This window comes from Lipotes vexillifer, unplaced genomic scaffold (genome assembly GCF_000442215.2).
Source record: "Lipotes vexillifer unplaced genomic scaffold, Lipotes_vexillifer_v1.1 scaffold4, whole genome shotgun sequence".
NCBI classification, from domain to species: Eukaryota; Metazoa; Chordata; class Mammalia; order Artiodactyla; family Lipotidae; genus Lipotes; species Lipotes vexillifer.
Genome location: NW_006785876.1, coordinates 105141 through 125979, shown reverse-complemented (window position 1 = coordinate 125979; position 20839 = coordinate 105141). Strand labels below are relative to the sequence as shown.

General features: G+C 39.0%; 1 protein-coding gene across 1 annotated transcript in view; it reads right to left on the bottom strand.

Annotated features, from left to right (window-relative positions):
* The window catches only part of ZFAND3 (zinc finger AN1-type containing 3), a 160715-nt gene extending 155693 nt beyond the window's left edge, over positions 1-5022 (bottom strand). Inside the window, exon 1 of the mRNA XM_007458309.1 lies at positions 4917-5022. Within this exon, the coding sequence (XP_007458371.1) occupies positions 4917-5022 (106 nt within the window). The remainder of the gene's footprint in view (positions 1-4916) is intronic.
* Between the last annotated feature and the right edge of the window lie 15817 nt (positions 5023-20839).

The window sequence follows — 20839 nt, the reverse complement described above, 5'->3', positions numbered from 1 at the left end:
CCCGTTTCGGGAAGATCCCACATGCCGCGGAGCGGCTGGGCCCGTGAGCCATGGCCACTGAGCCTGCTCATCCGGGGCCTGTGCTCTGCAACGGGAAAGGCCACAACAGTGAGAGGCCCACACGCCGCAAAAAAAAAAAAAAAAAACAAAAAAAAAAAAAAAAAAAAAAAAAAAGCTTTTGCACAGCAAAGGAAATCGCAAACAAGACAAAAAGACAACTCTCAGAATGGGAGAAAATATTTCCAAATGAAACAACAAAGGATTAACCTCCAAAATATACAAATAGCTCATGGAGCTCAATATCCAAAAAACAAACAACCCAATCCAAAAAACAAACAACCCAATCCAAAAATGGGCAGAAGACCTAAATAAATATTTCTCCAAAGAAGATATACAGATTGCCAACAAACACATGAAAGGATGCTCAACATCACTAATCATTAGAGAAATGCAAATCAAAACTACAATGAGGCATCCCCTTACACCAGTCAGAATGGCCATCATCAAAAAAATCTACAAACAATAAATGCTGGAGAGGGTGTGGAGAAAAGAGAACACTCTTGCACTGTTGGTGGGAATGTAAATTGATACAGCCACTATGGAGAACAGTATGGAGATTCCTTAAAAAAATAAAAATAGAACTACCATAAGACCCAGCAATCCCACTACTGGGCATATACCCTAAGAAAACCATAATTCAAAAAGAGTCATGTACCACAATGTTCATTACAGCTCTATTTACAATAGCCAGGACATGGAAGCAACCTAAGTGTCCACTGACAGATGAACAGCTAAAGAAGATGTGGCACATATATACAATGGCGTATTACTCAGCCATAAAAAGAAACGAAATTGAGTTATTTGTAGTGAGGTGGATGGACCTAGAGTCTGTCATACAGAGTGAAGTAAGTCAGAAAGAGAAAAACAAATACCATATGTTAACACATATATATGGAATCTAAAAAAAAAAAAAAAAGTTACAGAAAACCTAGGGGCAAGACAGGAGTAAAGACACAGACCTACTAGAGAATGGACTTGAGGACATGGGGACGGGGAAGGGTAAGCTTGGACAAAGTGAGAGAGTGGCATGGACATACATACACTACCAAATGTAAAATCGACAGCTAGTGAGAAGCAGCCGCACAGCACAGGGAGATCAGCTCGGTGCTTTGTGACCACCTAGAGGGTTGGGATAGGGAGGGTGGCAGGGAAGGAGACGCAAGAGGAAAGAGATATGGAGATATATGTATAGGTATAGCTGATTCACTCTGTTATAAAGCAGCAACTAACACACGATTGTGAAGCAATTATACTCCAATAAAGGTGTTAAAAAAAAAAGAAACAAAATTGAGTTATCTGTAGTGAGGTGGATGGACCTAGTATCTGTCATACAGAGTGAAGTAGAGAAAGAGAAAGAGAAAAACCAAATACGGTATGCTGCATATATATGGAATCTTTAAATTAAAAAAAATGGTACTGATGAACCTAGTTGCAGGGCAGGAATAAAGAGATAGGCATAGAGTATGGACTTGATGACATGGGGTGGGAGGGCGAAGCTAAGGCAAAGTAAGAGTAGCATCGACATATATACACTACCAAATGTAAACAGCTGGCTGCTGGGAAGCAGCAGCATAGCACAGGGAGATCTGCTTGGTGCTTTGTGATGACCTAGAGGGGTAGGATAGGGAGGGTGGGAGGGAGGCTCAAGAGGGAGGGGATATGGGGACAAGTGTATGCATATGGCTGATTCGCTTTGCTGTGTAACAGAAACTAACACAGTATTGTGAAGCAATTATACTCCAATAAATATCTATTTTAAAAAAATGCAATCACAAGTCCTAAGGGTATCTTCCTTCACAAGGAAGAGCCTCCACAGACACACAGAAGGGAAATGCCTCTCCCATGAGTCAAGGGGCTGAGTTCTAGAAACCAATGACAAGACATGCTTTTAAGAATCAGGGCTATTCCTGGTAACTCTGACAGTTTCCACAGCCACTCTTTCAGGAAGAAATACTCAAGCCTGCAGAACTTACAAGACATTGGGTTCTAATGAAGCCAGCTATCCTTGGTGGAAACTGATTCTCAGGAATACAAACTCTTGTCCCCGGTTCATCTCTTAAGAGACTAAAAAGCCTATACCTAGCTCAAGGACACTTGTCATGCCCAGAATCATTCTTTCCACATCAAGTGAAACAATAAGCTTCACTTCCAAGTCTATAACTAATTAGACCAAGAATCAGCTACCTGAAGTAAGGCTAGACATAATGGAAGAGGCCAGGAAGACTGGGTGAAGAGGAATGCTGGTTAGACTGGCACTGTCTAAAATAGGTGTCACTGGCCACGTGTGCCTATTAGGCACTTGGAATTTGTTCAGTCTGAATTGAGATGTGCTGTAAGTATAAAGTACACACCAAATTTCAAAGACTTGTTATGAAGAAAAGAATGTAAAATATCTCATTAATAATTTTATATTGATTATATTTTGTAATATTTCATATATATTGGATTAAAATAATTAAAGTCAATTGCACCTTGTTTGTTTTGTTTTGCTTACTTTTTAAAATATGGCTACTAGAAAATTTTAAATTACATGTTGCTCATATTATATTCTTATTGGATAGCGCTGGCACTGTAACCAAAAAGAGAGCTCGATAAAAGCATCAGCAACTTTATTAGTGGCAATTACCATATTTCAAGGATATGCTAACTACTTCAAATACAGTATTTCTTTTAGTCTCCTCACAGCTTTAAGAAATACACACCCCGGGACTTCCCTGGTGGTCCAGTGGGTAAGATTCCATGCTCCCAATGCAGGGGGCCCGGGTTCAATCCCTGGTCAGGAAACTATATCTCGCATGCATGCTGCAACTAAGAAGCCCAAATGCCGAAACTAGGAAGCCCGCATGCTGCAACTAAAAGATCCTGCACGCGGCAACGAAGATCCCACGTGCTGCAGCTAAGACCCGGACAGCCTAAATAAATAAATAAAATAAATATTAAAAAAAAAAAGAGAAAGAAATACACACCTCGATTCAAGGAAAGGAAAATCTGGCTTGTTGGGGAAGGAGAGGAGACAGGAAACGAAACAAAACAAAACCCTACTCTAAATCACAGAGCTATTAAATACCAGAACAGCAATTTGAATTCAAACCTTCTGATTCCAGACCTTAAGTCCAGATCCCCTATGCCAAAATGTTGTCCCGGGACCAGCAGTATCACCTGAGACCTTGTTAGAAATGAAAGCTCCCAGGCTACACACCAAGCCCAGAGAATAAAACTCTGGAGGTGGGGCTTAGTAGTCTGTATTTTAACAAGCCCTTCAGATGATGCTGATTCAGCCCAAAAGTTTGAGAACTACTAGGGCTTCCCTGGTGATGCAGTGGTCAAGAATCTGCCTGCCAACGCAGCGGACACAGGTTCAAGCCCTGGTCTGGGAAGATGACACATGCCAGTGGAGGAACTAAGCCCGTGCGATGCAACTACTGAGCCTGTGCTCTAGAGCCCACAAGCCACAATTACTGAGCCTGCATGCCACAAGTACTTAAGCCTGCGCACCTAGAGCCCGTGCTCCACAACCAGAGAAGCCACCGCAATGAGAAGCCCGCAGCTGCAACGAAGAGTAGCCCCCATTCACCAGAACTAGAGATAGCCCGCACGCAGCAATGAAGACCCAATGCAGCCAATCAATCAATCAATCAATAAGTAAATAATTTTTTTTTTTTTTAAGTCTGGGAACTACTGTTCTGAGCTATACTGGTATCAAATCATCCTAAGTGAGGAAAACTATAAGAAGTCTGAGAAAAGGGTAGTCCCTGTTACTGTGTCTTTTGCTGAAGCTCTTCTTGAGACCTTCTCTATCTGGTAAGCACTGAGACTCTGCAGTAACATCCTGACTTCCCAGAGCATCCCTTCAACAAGCCCATCACCTAGGACAGCTTTTCATTTCATTTAACATCCAGATGGATTGAAGATTTAAATGCAAATAAAAACACAAAAGTACTAGCAAAAATATATATAGTTTTCTTTAATGATATTAGGGTAAAAGTCTAAGTATGACCTTAACTCTGACACTGTAAAAGACTGATTAACTCAATAATACAACAACAACAACAACAAAATCTGAACTGCACAAAAACACCATGAGCCAAGTTTTAAAAATAAAAACAACTGGGGCAGAGTGATTTTTGCAACAAATATCACAAAGGGTTAATTTATTAATTTATAAAAAGGATCCCTACAAATCAAAAGAAAAAGAACCACCCAAGAGATAAATGCCTCTCCAAAATTAACTAATTAAAACAGATGAGTCACAAGAAAATGTAAATGTTAAAATTTCACTCATAGTAAGAAGAATGAAAATTAAAATGAGATTTTTTTTTCTTCACTTTTCAGACTGGCAAAGATCAAACGGTTTGAAGTCATGTCTAAAGGTAAGCTTCAAATATTGCTGCCTCACCCCCATGCCTTCTGCAATTCAGTTTGTGGTCATTTCATTCAGGAATTACTTAGGCCAAAAAACCTTAATTTCACATGTGATTTGACCTCTCTCTCTGTTTCTCTCTCCCCCTTTCCCTCCTCCCCCACATCTGATCTGACAGCAATCCTGCCAAGTCCACCTTCAAAGAAAGATTCCAAATTCAACTACCTTTCATCATCTTTACTGTCATCACTCTGATCCAAGCCATTGTGAACTCTCCCTGGATTACTACAGTAACCTCCTCACTGCCCTTGCTCCTGTCACCCAGTCATTTCTTAACAGAAAAGAATCCCTCTAGGTGCTAAAGCGCACAGCAGATTATATCACCACTCTGCTCAAACCCTTCAAATGGATTTTCATCTCATTCAGTAAATCATGATACACAAGCAGTTACATGACCTGAGCCCCTTACCCCTTGACTTCATCCCCTACTACTCACCGTTTGCTCTCTTTGCTGATGTCACACTGGCTCCCTTGATTAAACACCGAGAACACTGCTGCCTCTGGATCTCTGCACTTGTGGTCGCTCTGCCTAGGATGCTCATCTCCTAGATATCTACATATCTAGATATCTAGCTACCTCACATCCCTCAGATTTTTATTTAAAAGCCCTTCTCTGGTCAACCTATCTAAAATTTTACTCTCCAACCCTGACACTTCATATATCATTTTGAAGGCATCCCCACATTGATTCATAGCATCCAAAGATGCTACAAAAGTCTGGCTATCTCACTCTCCTTAACTAGGGAACCTGGTGTGAAATTTCTTTTGGAAGCATTTTTTTTAATCTTCTGAGTTATGATATTTTATCTTGTATGGTAATAAATTTTATCTTACCTCATTTACCTTGTTATTTGGTGTGGGTCCACTGACTTTGAAAATCTCAGTCTTGGGGACATTGGTTCAAGATGGCAGAGTAGAAAGACATGCGCTCACTCCCTCTTGTGAGAGAACAGGAATCACAACTCACTGTTGAACAATCACCAACAGGAAGACACTGGAACTCACCAAAGAAGATACCCCACATCCAAAGAAGTCACAATGAGATGGTAGGAGGGGTGCAATCACAATAAAATCAAATCCCATAACTGCTGGGTGGGTGACTCACAAACTGCAGAACACTTATACCACAGAAGTCCACCCACTGGAGTGAAGGTTCTGAGCCCTACATAAGGCTTCCCAACCTGGGGGTCCAGCAACGGGAGGAGGAATTCCCAGAGAATCAGCCTTTGAAGGCTAGGGTGATTTGATTTCAGGACTTCGACAGGACTGGGGGAACCAGAGACTCTACTCTTGGAGGGCACACACAAAGTAGTGTGTGCATCGGGACCAAGGGTAAGGAGCAGTGACCCCATAGGAGACTGAACCAGACCTACCTGGTAGTGTTGGAGAGTCTCCTGCAGAGGCAGGGGGTGGCTGTGGCTCACCACAGGGACAAGGACACTGGCAGCAGAAGGTGTGGGAAGTACTCCTTGGCACAATCCCTCCCGAAGTCTGCCATTAGCCCCACCAAAGAGCCTGCAGCCTGCAGTGCTGGGTCGCCTCATGCCAAACAACCAACAGGGAGGGAACCCAGCCCTACCCATCATCAGTCAAGCAGATTAAAGTTTTACTGAGCTCTGCCCACCAGAGCAACACCCAGCTCTGGCCACCACCAGTCCCTCCCATCAGGAAGCTTGCACAAGCCTCTTAGAAAGCCTCATCCACCAGAGGGTAGACAGGAGAAGCAAGAAGAACTACAATCCTGCAGCCTGTGGAACAAAAACCACATTCACAGATAGACAAAATGAAAAGGCAGAGGTCTATGTACCAGATGAAGGAACAAGATACAACCCCAGAAGAACAATTAAATGGAGATGGGCAACCTTCCAGAAAAAGAATTCAGAATACTGATAGTGAAGGTGATTCAGGACCTCAGAAAAAGAATGGAGGCAAGATCAAGAAGATGGGGCTTCCCTGGTGGCTCAGTGGTTGGGAGTCCGCCTGCTGATGCAGGGGACGTGGGTTCGTGCCCCAGTCCAGGAGGATCTCACATGCCACGGAGCGCTGAGCCCATGAGCCATGGCCGCTGGGCCTGCGCATCCGGAGCCTGTGCTCCGCAGCGGGAGAGGCCACAACGGTGAGAGGCCCACGTAACGCAAAAAAAAAAAAAAAAAAAGATCAAGAAGATGCAAGAAATGTTCAACAAAAACCTAAAAGACTTAAAGAACAAACAGAGATGAACAATACAGTAACTGAAATGAAAAATACTCAAGAAGGAATCATCAGCAGAATAAGTGAGGCAGAAGAACAGATAAGTGACCTGGAAGACAGAATGGTGCAATTCATTGCCGCAGAACATATAAGGAAAAAAAGAATGAAAAGAAATGAAGACAGCCTAAGAGACCTCTGGGACAAGATTAAACGCACCAACGTTCGCATTATAGGGGTCCCAGAAGGAGGAGAGAGAGAGAAAGGACCCGAGAAAATATTTAAAGACATTATAGTTGAAAACTTCCCTAACATGGGAAAGGAAATACCCGAGTCCAGGAAGCACAAAGAGTCCTAGGCAGGGTAAACCCAAAGAGACACATGCTGAGACACACAGTAATCAAGACAGAAATTAAAGACAAAGAAAAATTATTAAAAGCAACAAGGGAAAAATGACAAACAACATACAAGGGAACTCCCATAAGGTTAACAAATGACTTCTCAGCAGAAACTCTACAAGCCAGAAGGGAGTGGCACAATACATTTAAAATGATGAGAGGGAACAACCTACAACCAAGATTACTCTACCCAGCAAGGATCTCATTCAGATTTGATGGAAAAATCAAAAGCTTTACAGACACGCAAAAGCTAAGAGAATTCAGCACCACCAAACCAGCTCTACAACAAATGCTAAAGGAACTTCTCTAAGTGGGAAACACAAGAGAAGAAAAGGACCTACAAAAACAAACCCAAAACAATTAAGAATTAAACAATTAAAAACACAGGAACATACATATCAATAATTACCTTAAACGTGAATATTTAAATGCCTCAAGCAAAAGACGCAGACTGGCTGAATGGATACAAAAACAAGACCCATATATATGCTGTCTGCAAGAGACCCACTTCAGACCTAGGGACACATACAGACTGAAACTGAGGGGACGGAAAATGATATTCCATGCAAATGCAAATCAAAAGAAAGCTGGAGCAGCAATACTCATATCAGATAAAATAGACTTTAAAATAAAGAATGTTACAAGAGACAAGGAAGGACACTACATAATCATCAAGGGATCGATCCAAGAAGAAGTTATAACAATTATAAATATATATGCACCCAACATAGGAGCACCTCAATACATAAGACAAATGCTAACAGCTAGAAAAGAGGAAATGGACAGTAACACAATAATACTGGGGGACTTTAACACCTCACTTACACCAATGGACAGATCATCCAGACACAAAATTAATAAGGAAACACAACCTTTAAATGACACAATAAACCAGACAGATTTAATTGACATTTGTAGGACATTCCATCTAAAAACATCAGATTACACTTTCTTTTTCAAGTGCACATGGAACATTCTCCAGGATAGATCACATCTTGGGTCACAAATCAAGCCTCAGTACATTTAAGAAAATTGAAATCATATCAAGTATCTTTTCTGACCACAACACTATGAGATTAGAAATCAATTACAGGGAAAAAAACATTAAAAACACAAACACATGGTGGCTAAACAATACATTACTAAATAAGCAAGAGATCACTGAAGAAATCAAAGAGGAAATCGAAAAATACCTAGAAGCAAATGACAACGAAAACATGACGATCCAAAACCTATGGGATGCAGCAAAAGCAGCTCTAAGAGGGAAGTTTATACCAATTCAATCTCACCCAAGAAACAAAAAACATCTCAAATAAACAATCTAACCTTACACCTAAAGGAACCAGAGAAAGAAGAACAAACAAAACCCAAAGTTAACAGAAGGAAAGAAATCATAAAGTCAGAGCAGAAATAAATAAAATAGAAACAAACAATAGCAAAGATCAATAAACTAAAAGCTGGTTCTTTGAGAAGATAAACAAAATTGATAAACCTTTACCCAGACACATCAAGAAAAAGAGGGATAGGACTCAAATCAATAAAATTAGAAGTCAAAAAGGAGAAGTTACAATGGACAATACAGAAATACAAAGCATCCTAAGACACTACTATAAGCAACTCTATGTCAATAAAATGGACAACCATGAAGAAATGGGTAAATTCTTAGAAAGGTATAAGCTTCCAAGACTAAACCAGGAAGAACCAAAAAACATGAACAGACCAAGCACAAGTAATGAAATTGAAACTGTGATTAAAAATGTTCCAACAAACAAAAGTTCAGGACCAGATGGTTTCACAGGTAAATTCTATCAAACATTTAGAGAAGAGCTAACACCCATCCTTCTCAAACTCTTCCAAAAAATTGCAGAGGAAGGAACACTCCCAAACTCATTCTATGAGGCCACCATCACCCTGATACCAAAACCAGACAAAGATACTACAAAAAAAGAAAATTATAGACCAATATCACTGATGAATATAGATGAAAAATATGCAACAAAATACTAGCAAACAGAATCCAACAACACATTAAAAGGATCATACATGATAATCAAGTGGGATTTATCCCAGGAATGCAAGGATTCTTCAATGTATGCAAATCAATATGATGCACCATACTAACAAACTGAAGAAGAAAAACCATATGATCATCTCGGTAGATGCAGAAAAGGCATTTGACAAAATTCAACACCAATTTATAATATAAACTCTCCAGAAAGTGGGCACAGAGGGAAAGGATCCCAACATAATAAAGGCCACATACAACAAACCCACAGCAAACATCATACTCAATGGTGAAAAACTGAGAGCACCTCCTCTAAGTTCAGGAACAAGACAAGGATGTCCACTATTGCCACTATTATTCAATATAGTCTTGGAAGTCCTAGCCACAGCAATCAGAGAAGAAATAAAAGGAATACAAACTGGAAAAGAAGAAATAAAACTGTCACTGTTTGCAGATGACATTATACCATACACAGATAATCCTAAAGATGCCACCAGAATACTAATAGGGCTAATCAATGAATCTAGTAAAGCTGCAATATACAAAATTAATGCACAGAAATCTCTTGCATTCCTATACACTACAACAAAAGATCAGAAAGAGAAAATAAGCAAACAATCCAATTCACAATTGCAACAAAAAGAATAAAATACCTAGGAATAAACCTACCTAAGGAGGTTAAAGACCTGTATCCAGAAAACTATAAGACACTGATGAAAGAAATTAAAGATGATACCAACAGATGGAGAGATATACCATGTTCTTGGATTGGAAGAATCAATACTGTGAAAATGACTATACTACCCAAAGCAATCTACAGATTCAATGCAATCCCTATCAAATTACCAATGGCATTTTTTATAGAACTAGAACAAAAAATCTTAAAACTTGTATGGAGACACAAAAGACCCCAAATAGCCAAAGCAGTCTTGAGGGGAACAAACAGAGCTGGAGGAATCAGACTCCCTGACTTCAGACTATACTACAAAGCTACCATAATCAAGACAATATGGTACTGGCACAAAAACAGAAATATAGATCAATGGAATGCGATAGAAAGCTCAGAGATAAACCCACGCACCTATGGTCAACTAATCTATGACAAAGGAGGCAAGGATATACATGGAGAAAAGACAGTCTTTTCAATAAGTGTTGCTGGGAAAACTGCACAGCTACGCATAAAAGAGTGAAATTAGAACACTCCCTAAAACCATACACAAAAATAAACTCAAAATGGATTAGAGACCTAAATGTAAGACCAGACACTATAAAACTCTTAGAGGAAAACATAGGAAGAACACTCTTTGACATAAATCACAGCAAGATCTTTTTTGATTCACCTCCTAGAATAATGGAAATAAAACCAAAAATAAACAAATGGGACCTAATGAAACTTAAAAGCTTTTGCACAGCAAAGGAAACCATAAATAAGACAAAAAGACGACCCTCAGAATGGGAAAAAATATTTGCAAACGAATCAGTGTACAAAGGATTAATCTCCAAAATATATAAACAGCTCATGCAGCTCAATATTAAAAAAACAAACAACCCAATCCAAAAATGGGCAGAAGACCTAAATAGACATTTCTCCCAAGAGGACATACAGATGGCCAAGAAGCACATGAAAAGCTTCTCAACATCACCAATTATTAGAGAAATGCAAATCAAAACTACAATAAGGTTATCACCTCACACCAGTTAGAATGGGCATCATCAGAAAATCTACAAACAAATGCTGGAGAGGATGTGGAGAAAAGGGAACCCTCTTGCACTGTTGGTGGGAATATAAATCGATACAGCCACTATGAAGAACAGGATGGAGGTTCCTTAAAAAACTAAAAATTGAATTACTATATGACCCAGCAATCCCACTACTGGGCATATACACAGATAAAACCATAATTCAAAAAGACACATACACCCCAATGTTCACTGCAGCACTATTCACAATAGCCAGGTCATGGAAGCAACCTTAATGTCCATTGACAGACAAGTGGATAAAGAAGATATGGTACATATACAGAATAGAATATTACTCAGCCATAAAAAGGAATGAAAACTGGGTCATTTGCAGAGATGTGGATGGACCTGGACACTGTCATACAGAGTGAAGTAAGTCAGAAAGAGAAAAACAAGTATCGTATATTAACACATATATGTGGAATCTAGAAAAACGGTACAGATGAACCAGTTTGCAAGGCAGAAAGAGAGACACCGATGTAGAGAACAAACGTATGGACACCAAGTGGGAGAAGCAGGGGTGAGGGGGGTGGGTGGTATGAATTGGGAGACTGGGATTGACATACATACACTAATATGTATAAAATAATTATATACTAATGTATAAAATAGATAACTAATTATATACTAATATGTATAAAATAGATAACTAATAAGAACCTGCTGTATAAAAAAATTCAATTCAATTCAAAAAAGGAAAATCTCAGCCTTTAACAATGAAAATTTTCATTATTACTTTGACTCTCCTTACATTTTTTTCTGCTTCCTCTTTTTGGAACTCCTGTTAGACAAAGTTTCTGAGGGAAAATAATTTTGAATTTAGACCCTTATACTCTGTCAAATAGCATTCACACCAAAGAGCAAAACACTAACATGGCTCTCAAATTTACCACGTAGATATTTTTGATAACAATACCATAGCATGCTCTCCAACAACAACAAAAATGTGATCCTCATCAGTAGGAAGAAAGAGTTGTAAGGGGGGGAAAAAAAAAGTTAAACTTACAGTTATATATTGTTGATCACTCTATTTGTTGTTTTTAACCAAGCAAATAGCTAATTCCAAAGAAACATGATTATTGAAAAACTTTTGGTGCCCTTATCTAATATAATAGCATCTCAAATTTAACATGTCCAGAACTCAACTTCTCATTTCCCATCAAAAGTACTTCTCTGGGGCTTCCCTGGTGGCGCAGTGGTTGAGAGTCCGCCTGCCGATTCAGGGGACGCGGGTTCGTGCCCCGGTCCGGGGGGATCCCGCGTGCCGCGGAGCGGCTGGGCCTGTGAGCCGTGGCCGCTGGGCCTGTGTGTCCGGAGCCTGTGCTCTGCAATGGGAGAGGCCACAGCGGTGAGAGGCCCTCGTACCGCAAAAAAACAAAAAACAAACAAACAAACAAACAAAGAGTAAAAAAAAAAAAAAAAAAAAAAAAAAAAGGACTTCTCTGGCAGCCTTCTTCACCTCAGTAAGAGAGTCATCTTTAACTCTACCAAAAAAATCCTCTCAGATCTACCTTCAAAGTAGATACCCAAAGTACTAACAATTCCTCCCAGCTCCACAGTCCTGGTCCACACTATCATGATCTCAAACTTGAATTACTGTATTAATCTCCTAAATGGTCTTTTTGCATCCTCCTTTACCCCCATATAGCAGCCCAAGTAACCCTTTTAAAACGAAGTCTGGTCACATCACTACTCTGATGTGATCAAACAAACCCTACTCTACACTGACTTCCCATCTCATCCAGAGTAAAAAGCCTACAAAGGCCTCAAGACTGAAAGCCTCTTATTACTTCTGACTCCAGCTTTTACTACTCTTTTGCTGTGCACCAGCCAACACTGGCATCTTTGCTGTTCCTGGAACACATCTTGAAGGCTTCCCATCCAGCCTCAGGGCCTTTGTATTTGCTGTCACCTTTGCCTAGATACTCTTGCCCTAGATAACCACATGGCTAGGTCTCTACCTATTTACCTCCCCTACATAAAATAGGAAACCTACACATTCACAAACGGTTTTCCCTAGCACCCCCTGTCCCCCTAATTATTCTTTTTTCCCATAGCATGCATCACCATCTCACATACTACATATTTATATACTGATCTCTCCTCCCACGAGAATATAAGGTCCCCGAAGGTAGAGACTTTACCAGCTTCATTTTCTGCTATATTCCCAGTGGTAGGGTAGTGCTTAGTATACATTAGGTATTCAGTTAGAGTCCCTGACATAGAGCATACTCAGTAAATGTTGGAGAGAGGGAGAGAAGGGAAGAGCTAATGACCTACATTAAGGCCATGCCCTTAAATGAGCAAGAAGAACAAGAGTTGTTGGAAGAAATATGAAAACAAGTCAGTGTCAAATATTTATTTTATCTCAGAGTAAGGGCTGGCTTCAATGGAGACATGAAGCTAATAAGAAAAGCATTTAGCACGTAGTATATTTTAATTTTGCAAAACAAAACAAAGAAACCCAATAAGCTTGTAGTTAGAAACTGAACTGAGAGAACATGAACAGCTTGAATTACATGGCGGGGGGTGGGGCGGGGGAATAATGCAGAATGTAAGGAATGGAGAGACAAAATGACAGATTACATAGCAATGACATTTCTGGCAGGGGGCTGGGGGACTGAGGGGGGATGGGAAAGAGCTTGCAACATATGTAGCAAGATACCACAGCAAGGACAAATTTTGGCAGGAATAGAAAGTATAAAGGTCAAACTGGAGATACATATTGAGACCACATATTTACACAGCTTACTGGGAAAGCAGCACTAAAGTTCATACCCCGTGATACAGAAAGAATCCTATGTGCTTCTATGGTTATCAGGAAAAAGCATTAATCACACAGTCCAATGGGGTAATAATACAGCTGTGTGAGGGCAAAGATAGCGTTACTATGGGAACTTTGCTTCATTTTTTCAACTTTTTTGCAAAATTAGTATTTTACTTCAAATGTAGCACTTAAAACTTTTACCAAAAAATCTAACTTATATAGTATTTTCTCTCAGCTCCAATAACCTTAACAATCAGTTTTCAAAACATGCTCTATAAGAGCAAAGATATACAAATAATTAGAACATTTCTTGATCTGCCTGAGAAACTCAGAATTCCTTCCCAGAAAATACTAACAAATCTATTAGAAACCACTATTTTAAAGAGGATGGTTCATTTTGAAGGTATGTCCAACATTAATAATACTCCCTTTTAGGGACTTCCCTGGTGGCACAATGGTTAAGAACCTGCCTGCCAATGCAGAGGACATGGGTTCGAGCCCTGGCCCAGGAAGATCCCACATACTGTGGAGCAACTAAGCCCAGGTGCCACAACTACTGAGCCTGCTCTCTAGAGCCTGCAAGCCACAACTACTAGGCCTTCGTGCCACAACTACTGAAGCCCATGCGCCCGTGCTCCGCAACAAGAGAGGCCACCGTAATGAGAAGCCTGAGCACCACACGAAGAATAGCCCCCACTCGCCGCAACTAGAAAAAGCCTGCGCGCAGCAACGAAGACCCAACACAGGCAAAAAATATAAGTAAACAAATAAATAAAATACTCCCTTTTAAAGAAAGTGCAGTTGAAACCAAGCAAATCATAACCTAGGGTCATTAGATCCACGCCAGTTTCCAGTGAGAAGAGTCCCAATGTCACTAACCTATCTGCCTCTTACTTATTCTCCTCTCCTCTTAATCGTGATTCAACAACGTGCACGCAATAGTCTCAGAAGTTCTGCATCAGGACAGTAGTGTCTACACAGGGGTTAAGATTTAGATTCAATAAAGTCTGAGGCAGGGCCAAGGTATTTAGAGTTTGCAAAAATCCTGCAGGTAACTCTGAACTACTGTTTGACAGTGGACAATTACCACATTGAGAATGCTTATCATTTTTTTTAGGTTTTATAGGTTTAGGTTTATAGTCCCAATACCACATACGAGTACAGTTATCTTTATTTTTCTCAGAAATATGCAATCCAGGATCATATTTTAAATCTCTATAAAGCGAATTCTGTTTTCTACTAACTTCCCATTTGATTGTAAACTTTTTTGGAAATAAGGTTACCAAATCAAGGAATGCTAGATATTGCTCCTGGGAGGACTTCTACAGCAAAATCAAACATCTGAACTATTTTTTCAAAACCTAGAAACTAGTTCCTCTGAAGATCATCACTGTAATCTCTTTCTCCTCATATCACAGAAATGAATTTTTCGCACGCTCAAGAGATCTGCTGGCTACTCACCTCGAGTCCCCTCTTTTGTTCTGAGTATTTACAATGTCTCCTAGAACTGGAGTTAAATTTCAAACTTTGCCAGCAGATACCATAATCTGATTCAAAGTAAAACCATACTCCAATCTAAATATTCTTGAATTTTTTCAAGGTCACCAGGTCACTGAGATAAATCACTGACCTACATTCAGGAGTAAGCTTTAAAACAGACAAATCACAGGCTATCTGAATGCTAATCATCTTTGTATTCCTCATGCCTGGAACATTTAATAAACTTTCTGAAATTTTTTTTCACTGACACAGTTATGACTTAGGTTTAAGAACACGTTGAGTATGAAACAAAGTTTGCCTTTAAACACATAATAAAGGAATAAATAACAAAAAAAATCCTTTCTGGTTACGTATGAACGGTTAAATATTTTAACATTCCTTCTTTAATCAGAGATTAAAGATGATCTTTCCATCTTGGATGGAAAGATAAAAGTAAATGATTTGCCAAAATGCTTTTAAAAAAAAAAAGCTAGATAAATGGACAGAGGATTCAGGGGGTTTTACTAATTAAAACACTTATTTTTATCCACTAAACTAAGGATAAAAAACCTTAAAATGGGGGCTAGCCAGTATATGTCATTTAAGGAAATTGGTGGAGTTCTTTTTTCACTTCCCAAAGAAAATATTTATGTGCAGGTGGTACTGGTAGCAGCTTACAAAGCATAATTTTTGGTGCCTACAGTGACATGCAACCTCTGTCACCATCCCTAAGTCTGTTTAAATCCTCTCCTAGGCAGTAGCTGATAAGTGCCATCAGAGCTCAGTCACTTAAGGGCACATGCTACAAACTCAAATATATTATCTTACGTAATATATGTGAGTAAAGTAAGCTAGATTCAGAACAAAAGGCAGTGTGAGTCTGTGGCAAACTCAAGAACGCCTGCCAGTCTAAAGGGGCAACATCTGATGGACTCCAGCAAACTGGAGCTACACAGATATTAAAAGAGAAAAGTACCATACATTTTGTATAGAGAAGCCAAACATTCAAAATTTTTGCGAAATCTCCCCTAGTTTTAAAATACTGGAGGCCAAATCAAACACATCTGCAGACAATCTCTACTTTGTGTTTCCTGTTAAAATACAAATGCCCCTGGAAGAACTGGTTATCAATTTCAGTCTAGGGATATCAGCACAATGCCTAGCACAGTAGGTACTCAATAAAGACTTGTTAGATGGGTGGCTAGATCTGAGTTTAAAAGGTAATTCAGGTGTTAAAAAGAAACCAGAAGAATAAAAGGCAAATTTCACACCACTTCACATCACAGTTTCACAGAGATCTGCCTCTCCTGTTTACCTCTTCTCCTAAATTCTTTTACCTGTTCCCCTCTTTTCTTCCACAATTGCTATGCTTTGCTCTGTTGGTGGCACTAACAGCTTAAGTGGTAACATCAAACTAAGTTTGACTGATGATTTTTTCTAACTTTGAAAATTAATGCATTAGAAATAAGGTGTTTAAAAAAAGGTGTCAAATAAATTCTAAGATTTCCTTTGGGCCAGGATTATTATAGTCATCCATCTTCCAACTACCACTTCCCTATTCCTCTCCCCACCTAAGATTGCAATACATAACTATTTGTTAAACTGAATGTCATTACAAAGAAATTTAAAAATTTTTATTTTACAAAAGGATTCCCTTCAATATCCCATTCCTCTAATGCCTCACAAATGTCTGGTGCTCAGTAAATACTCATAAAAGATCCTTATTTACCAAGACAGAAGAAGCTGAGGGAAATAAAGTACTTAAGTCTTACACAATTGAACAATTACAAATGAAACATTCCTTCTAAATTTTTTCAGACAAGTTCCACATTCAACTTGAGACTATGTTAAAAAGAAAAGTACAACTGCTGCATCAGCCCCATGTACATATAACACATACAGGCAATGTCCTCTCTGAAAATTAACAGACTAAGTCCTAGGCATTTCACATTCTCAAAAGGGAGATATGCTGACAGCATCTATAACTGGCTTACTGTCTTACACAGCTTAGCTGGACCTTCCACTAACATCTGGAAGAACAACTCACTCTCATAGATTGGAGTTGTGCTAACAATGGATTCTGGGATGTGGAAGTCCATCCTGCTTCAACAGAAGTTTTGAACAAATCATCCTTTCTTTAAGTCAAGGTTTATGCCAATTCACCATTAGCAGTGTGTCAGGAGTAACACTGTTTTGTTCAAATTATATAATCAAATACAATTTAAAAGTTGCCAGAAAGTTAAATCTCTACAGCCTGCCATCAACTAAAGAAGAGCCTATAAGGAAGTGACTGGTATTCAAAATTTTAGTTTGCTTTCTGACATCAACTGGGGGAACGCAGAAGCTAAGAATGCGTACATCTGATCCACCATTCCAACCCATGGTTCTGCCACTTCCACTTCTCAAATGCACGATCGGAGACCCAGACAGCTTTACCTTAAAGCTCTTAACCCTCAGTTCATCAGACTCAATTTTAGTTTTCAGTTTCTTTCTTAGCAGTTCTAACTAATTGTAAGGATTTATATTTATTGACCTTCATTCTTAGAGTCACTGAAAGAAATTCTATGCTCTTTCTTGCAATTACCATATCGGACCACTGGATCCATTTTACAATTATATTATAGGAGCTTAGAGATCTTATTTTTCCTGTATCTTGAAACATTTTGCCATTTCACCATCCTGGGAATTATTTTACTACACTCATTATTCATCAAATATTTGATGAATAATGAGTGTAGTAAAATAATTCCCAGGATGGTGAAAAAACACTATAATAATAAGAAAAAAGAAAAATGATGGAATTGCCTACATTGAAGGATGATGCAAAAGAGAAATAAATCATACCCTTCCATTTCTCACTACACTGTACAAGATATTTGCATCATCTTTCAAAAAGAAATAAAAGAAGACTGGAGACACCATCTTTGTAGACTGCTTTTAGCTTCTAGTGAATACAGCTGAGAATTCAAAATTTTTCATTTTCTGCCCGTGATAGCAAAGAGAAGACAATTAACAGAGGAGGATGGTTAAACAATTATTACACAAATCAGATGAGCACAAGGAACCAAAAAGCAGCACTCTAGACTCTAAGAATATATTTCTAGAGATAAAAAGAAATCTTAGTCATTTACCAGGAAGGACACTGTCACACAGTATTTTGCAAAAAGACTACAGACTACCCTATCCTGCTAAAAGCAAATGTTATAGTATTTTCACCTTTTATGATGTTTGCAAGCCCAAACTTACTTGATACAAAGAGGTTTGCTACATTTAAATTCAGTTTTTCACTATTCTTACTTCTGTACATTATCCATAACAATGACTTAAAATATAAAAAATATGAATACCCACTGTACCCAGGTGACAAATGTTGATTATTTTTCCAACCTACCAGAGATTCGACATCAACTTTCCTCAATTTTCCTCATCCTAGCATCTACACTCACCCTCTTGAAGGTTGCTACACTGCTTATATCATTTACAAATACAAAAATATATATAGGGCTTCCCTGGTGGTGCAGTGGTTGGGAGTCCGCCTGCCGATGCAGGGGACGCGGGTTCATGCCCTGGGCCGGGAGGACCCCACATGCCGTGAAGTGGCTGGGCCCGTGAGCCATGGCCGCTGGGACTGCGCGTCCGGAGCCTGTGCTCCGCAACGGGAGAGGCCACAGCGGTGAGAGGCCCGCGTACCGCAAAAAATAAATAAATAAATAAATAATATATATATAATTGGTTAAAATTTTACTATACAACTCATGTTGACTTTCTACAAGGAAAACATTTATCTTTTTATATATTTGTACTAAATATAAACATATTTTACAAAACTGAAATATTATAACTATATCTATGTAACTATATCTCAGCATGCTTCTTTCATTAAAAAATATAAATAACTGAAACTTACCTCTTGGTTTAAATAATTACTATAGGATTCCTCCTACAGTAAGAATTAGCATTCCAGATTATCTACCTAACCATGACCAGAAATCACCCAAATACCCTGATATCTTACTACAGAGGTAACAGACATGAGATATGAGATATCTGCACCCATGTGGGTAAAAATGTTAACTTTTAAAAAAATTCACAGAAAAGCATCATTCAGTCTTAATTCTGAAATAATGATTAACAGCTCTCTTTATTTCTGAGTCCTGATTATGACACTATCCTGATTTATAAGTATTAACACCTCGTTGTGTAATTTTTAAGTGCCCCTAAATTCTTGGAATAGAAGAAACATGTTATTCCTATGAACAGAAGATAACAAGATTCTAAGTCAATCCAAATTCTACTTATACATCTAATACCACCAGCATTTCCATCAGCCTTTAGGCTGGAAGCACTCACTAGGTGTGGTTCCCCCAGGCTCAGGCCCCTGATTTTCTTATTTCTCTCTTTAGAAAATCTTATGCACTTTAAATTTACCCCCTTCCCTCATTATATTATGCTTGTGCCCTTAGAAGTATATTCCAATTGTTCTTTTTGTGCACTTGAACAAGTAGAAAGTACAGAAATAAATTCATGTTGTAATTTTTCCAGGAGGATTCTACTTTACCAAGCAAGGTACTGCTTACCCTACAATTAATTTTAATATTGCAGCATGGAAGATTTTTTCCTCTATGTTTTAATCTAGGGACAAGAACAAAACCAGTAACAGAACGTCAACATTAATTTGAGGGGAGATGAAAAATGGCTTAATAACCCTGTAGCAGGATTAATATTGTACTATAGATAATGGAACTATCTTGACAAATTCATTTATGTATCCCTGTATATTCTTGCTAATAGGGCAGGGCATATCTGAAAGGTATCTGTTAATACCTTACTGCACAAATGCCAATCAAATTGCACTGAAAGAGGATGCATTTTGCAGAAGATGGGAGAACAGAGAATTGTCCTCACCCATGTGCAGCTTGCATTTAAATGCAACGTCAGAGGAATAAGAGCAGAGTGATTTCAAGCAGGAAGCTAATGCTTGCCTGAAATCAAGTGGTGCAATTCAGAAAATGAGTTGATGGTTACCAGGAAATTTGCTTCCACTTCAAGACCCTCTAGTCAAGGAATTAAGAGTGAGAAACAGATCAGCAAATGACACAATACAGATTTTACCCCAGTTATCAAAACCAGGTGCCAAGCCAACAGACCATATAGGAGAATACTGGTTTGACACAAAAGTTAGCAGATCCTTAAACAAAATGAAACAAAACAAAACACAAATAAAAAGAAGCTGCCAGATCTTTACACTTAAAATAGCTTCTGCTTCCAGCTGAGATGGACTAACAGGAACTGGATTATCCTCCTGCCTGAAACAACCAAAACCAACCCCTCCCCCTCCCCAAATACATGAGATAATAGTTTTCAAGACTCTGGACATCTGGTAAAAAAGGACAGTGATTCCTGATATACAAGAAACAAAGGAGGCAAAGCCCTATGGCTATCTCAGCTTACTGCTTTGAAGAGTGTTCCAGGCCACAGTAGGAACATGAGATGAAACCCAGCAGTAGCACTCGCTTCAGGGGCATGCAACCTGTGCAGCTGCAGTTCAGAAGGGACCTATGCTTGGTTTAATGCTCTACTGGTGCCATCTTGAAATTCTAAATAATTTTTGGACAAAAGGCCCACATTTTCCTTGTACACTGGACCCTGCAAACAGTATACAGCAGAACCTGCCCAACAGATGCCCTGAGCTGAGAAAATGAGATGAGTATGGTTAAGACTGATACAGCTAGAGTTCACAGGACAGAATAACAGAGTACAGATCATCACATGCATATTTAAAA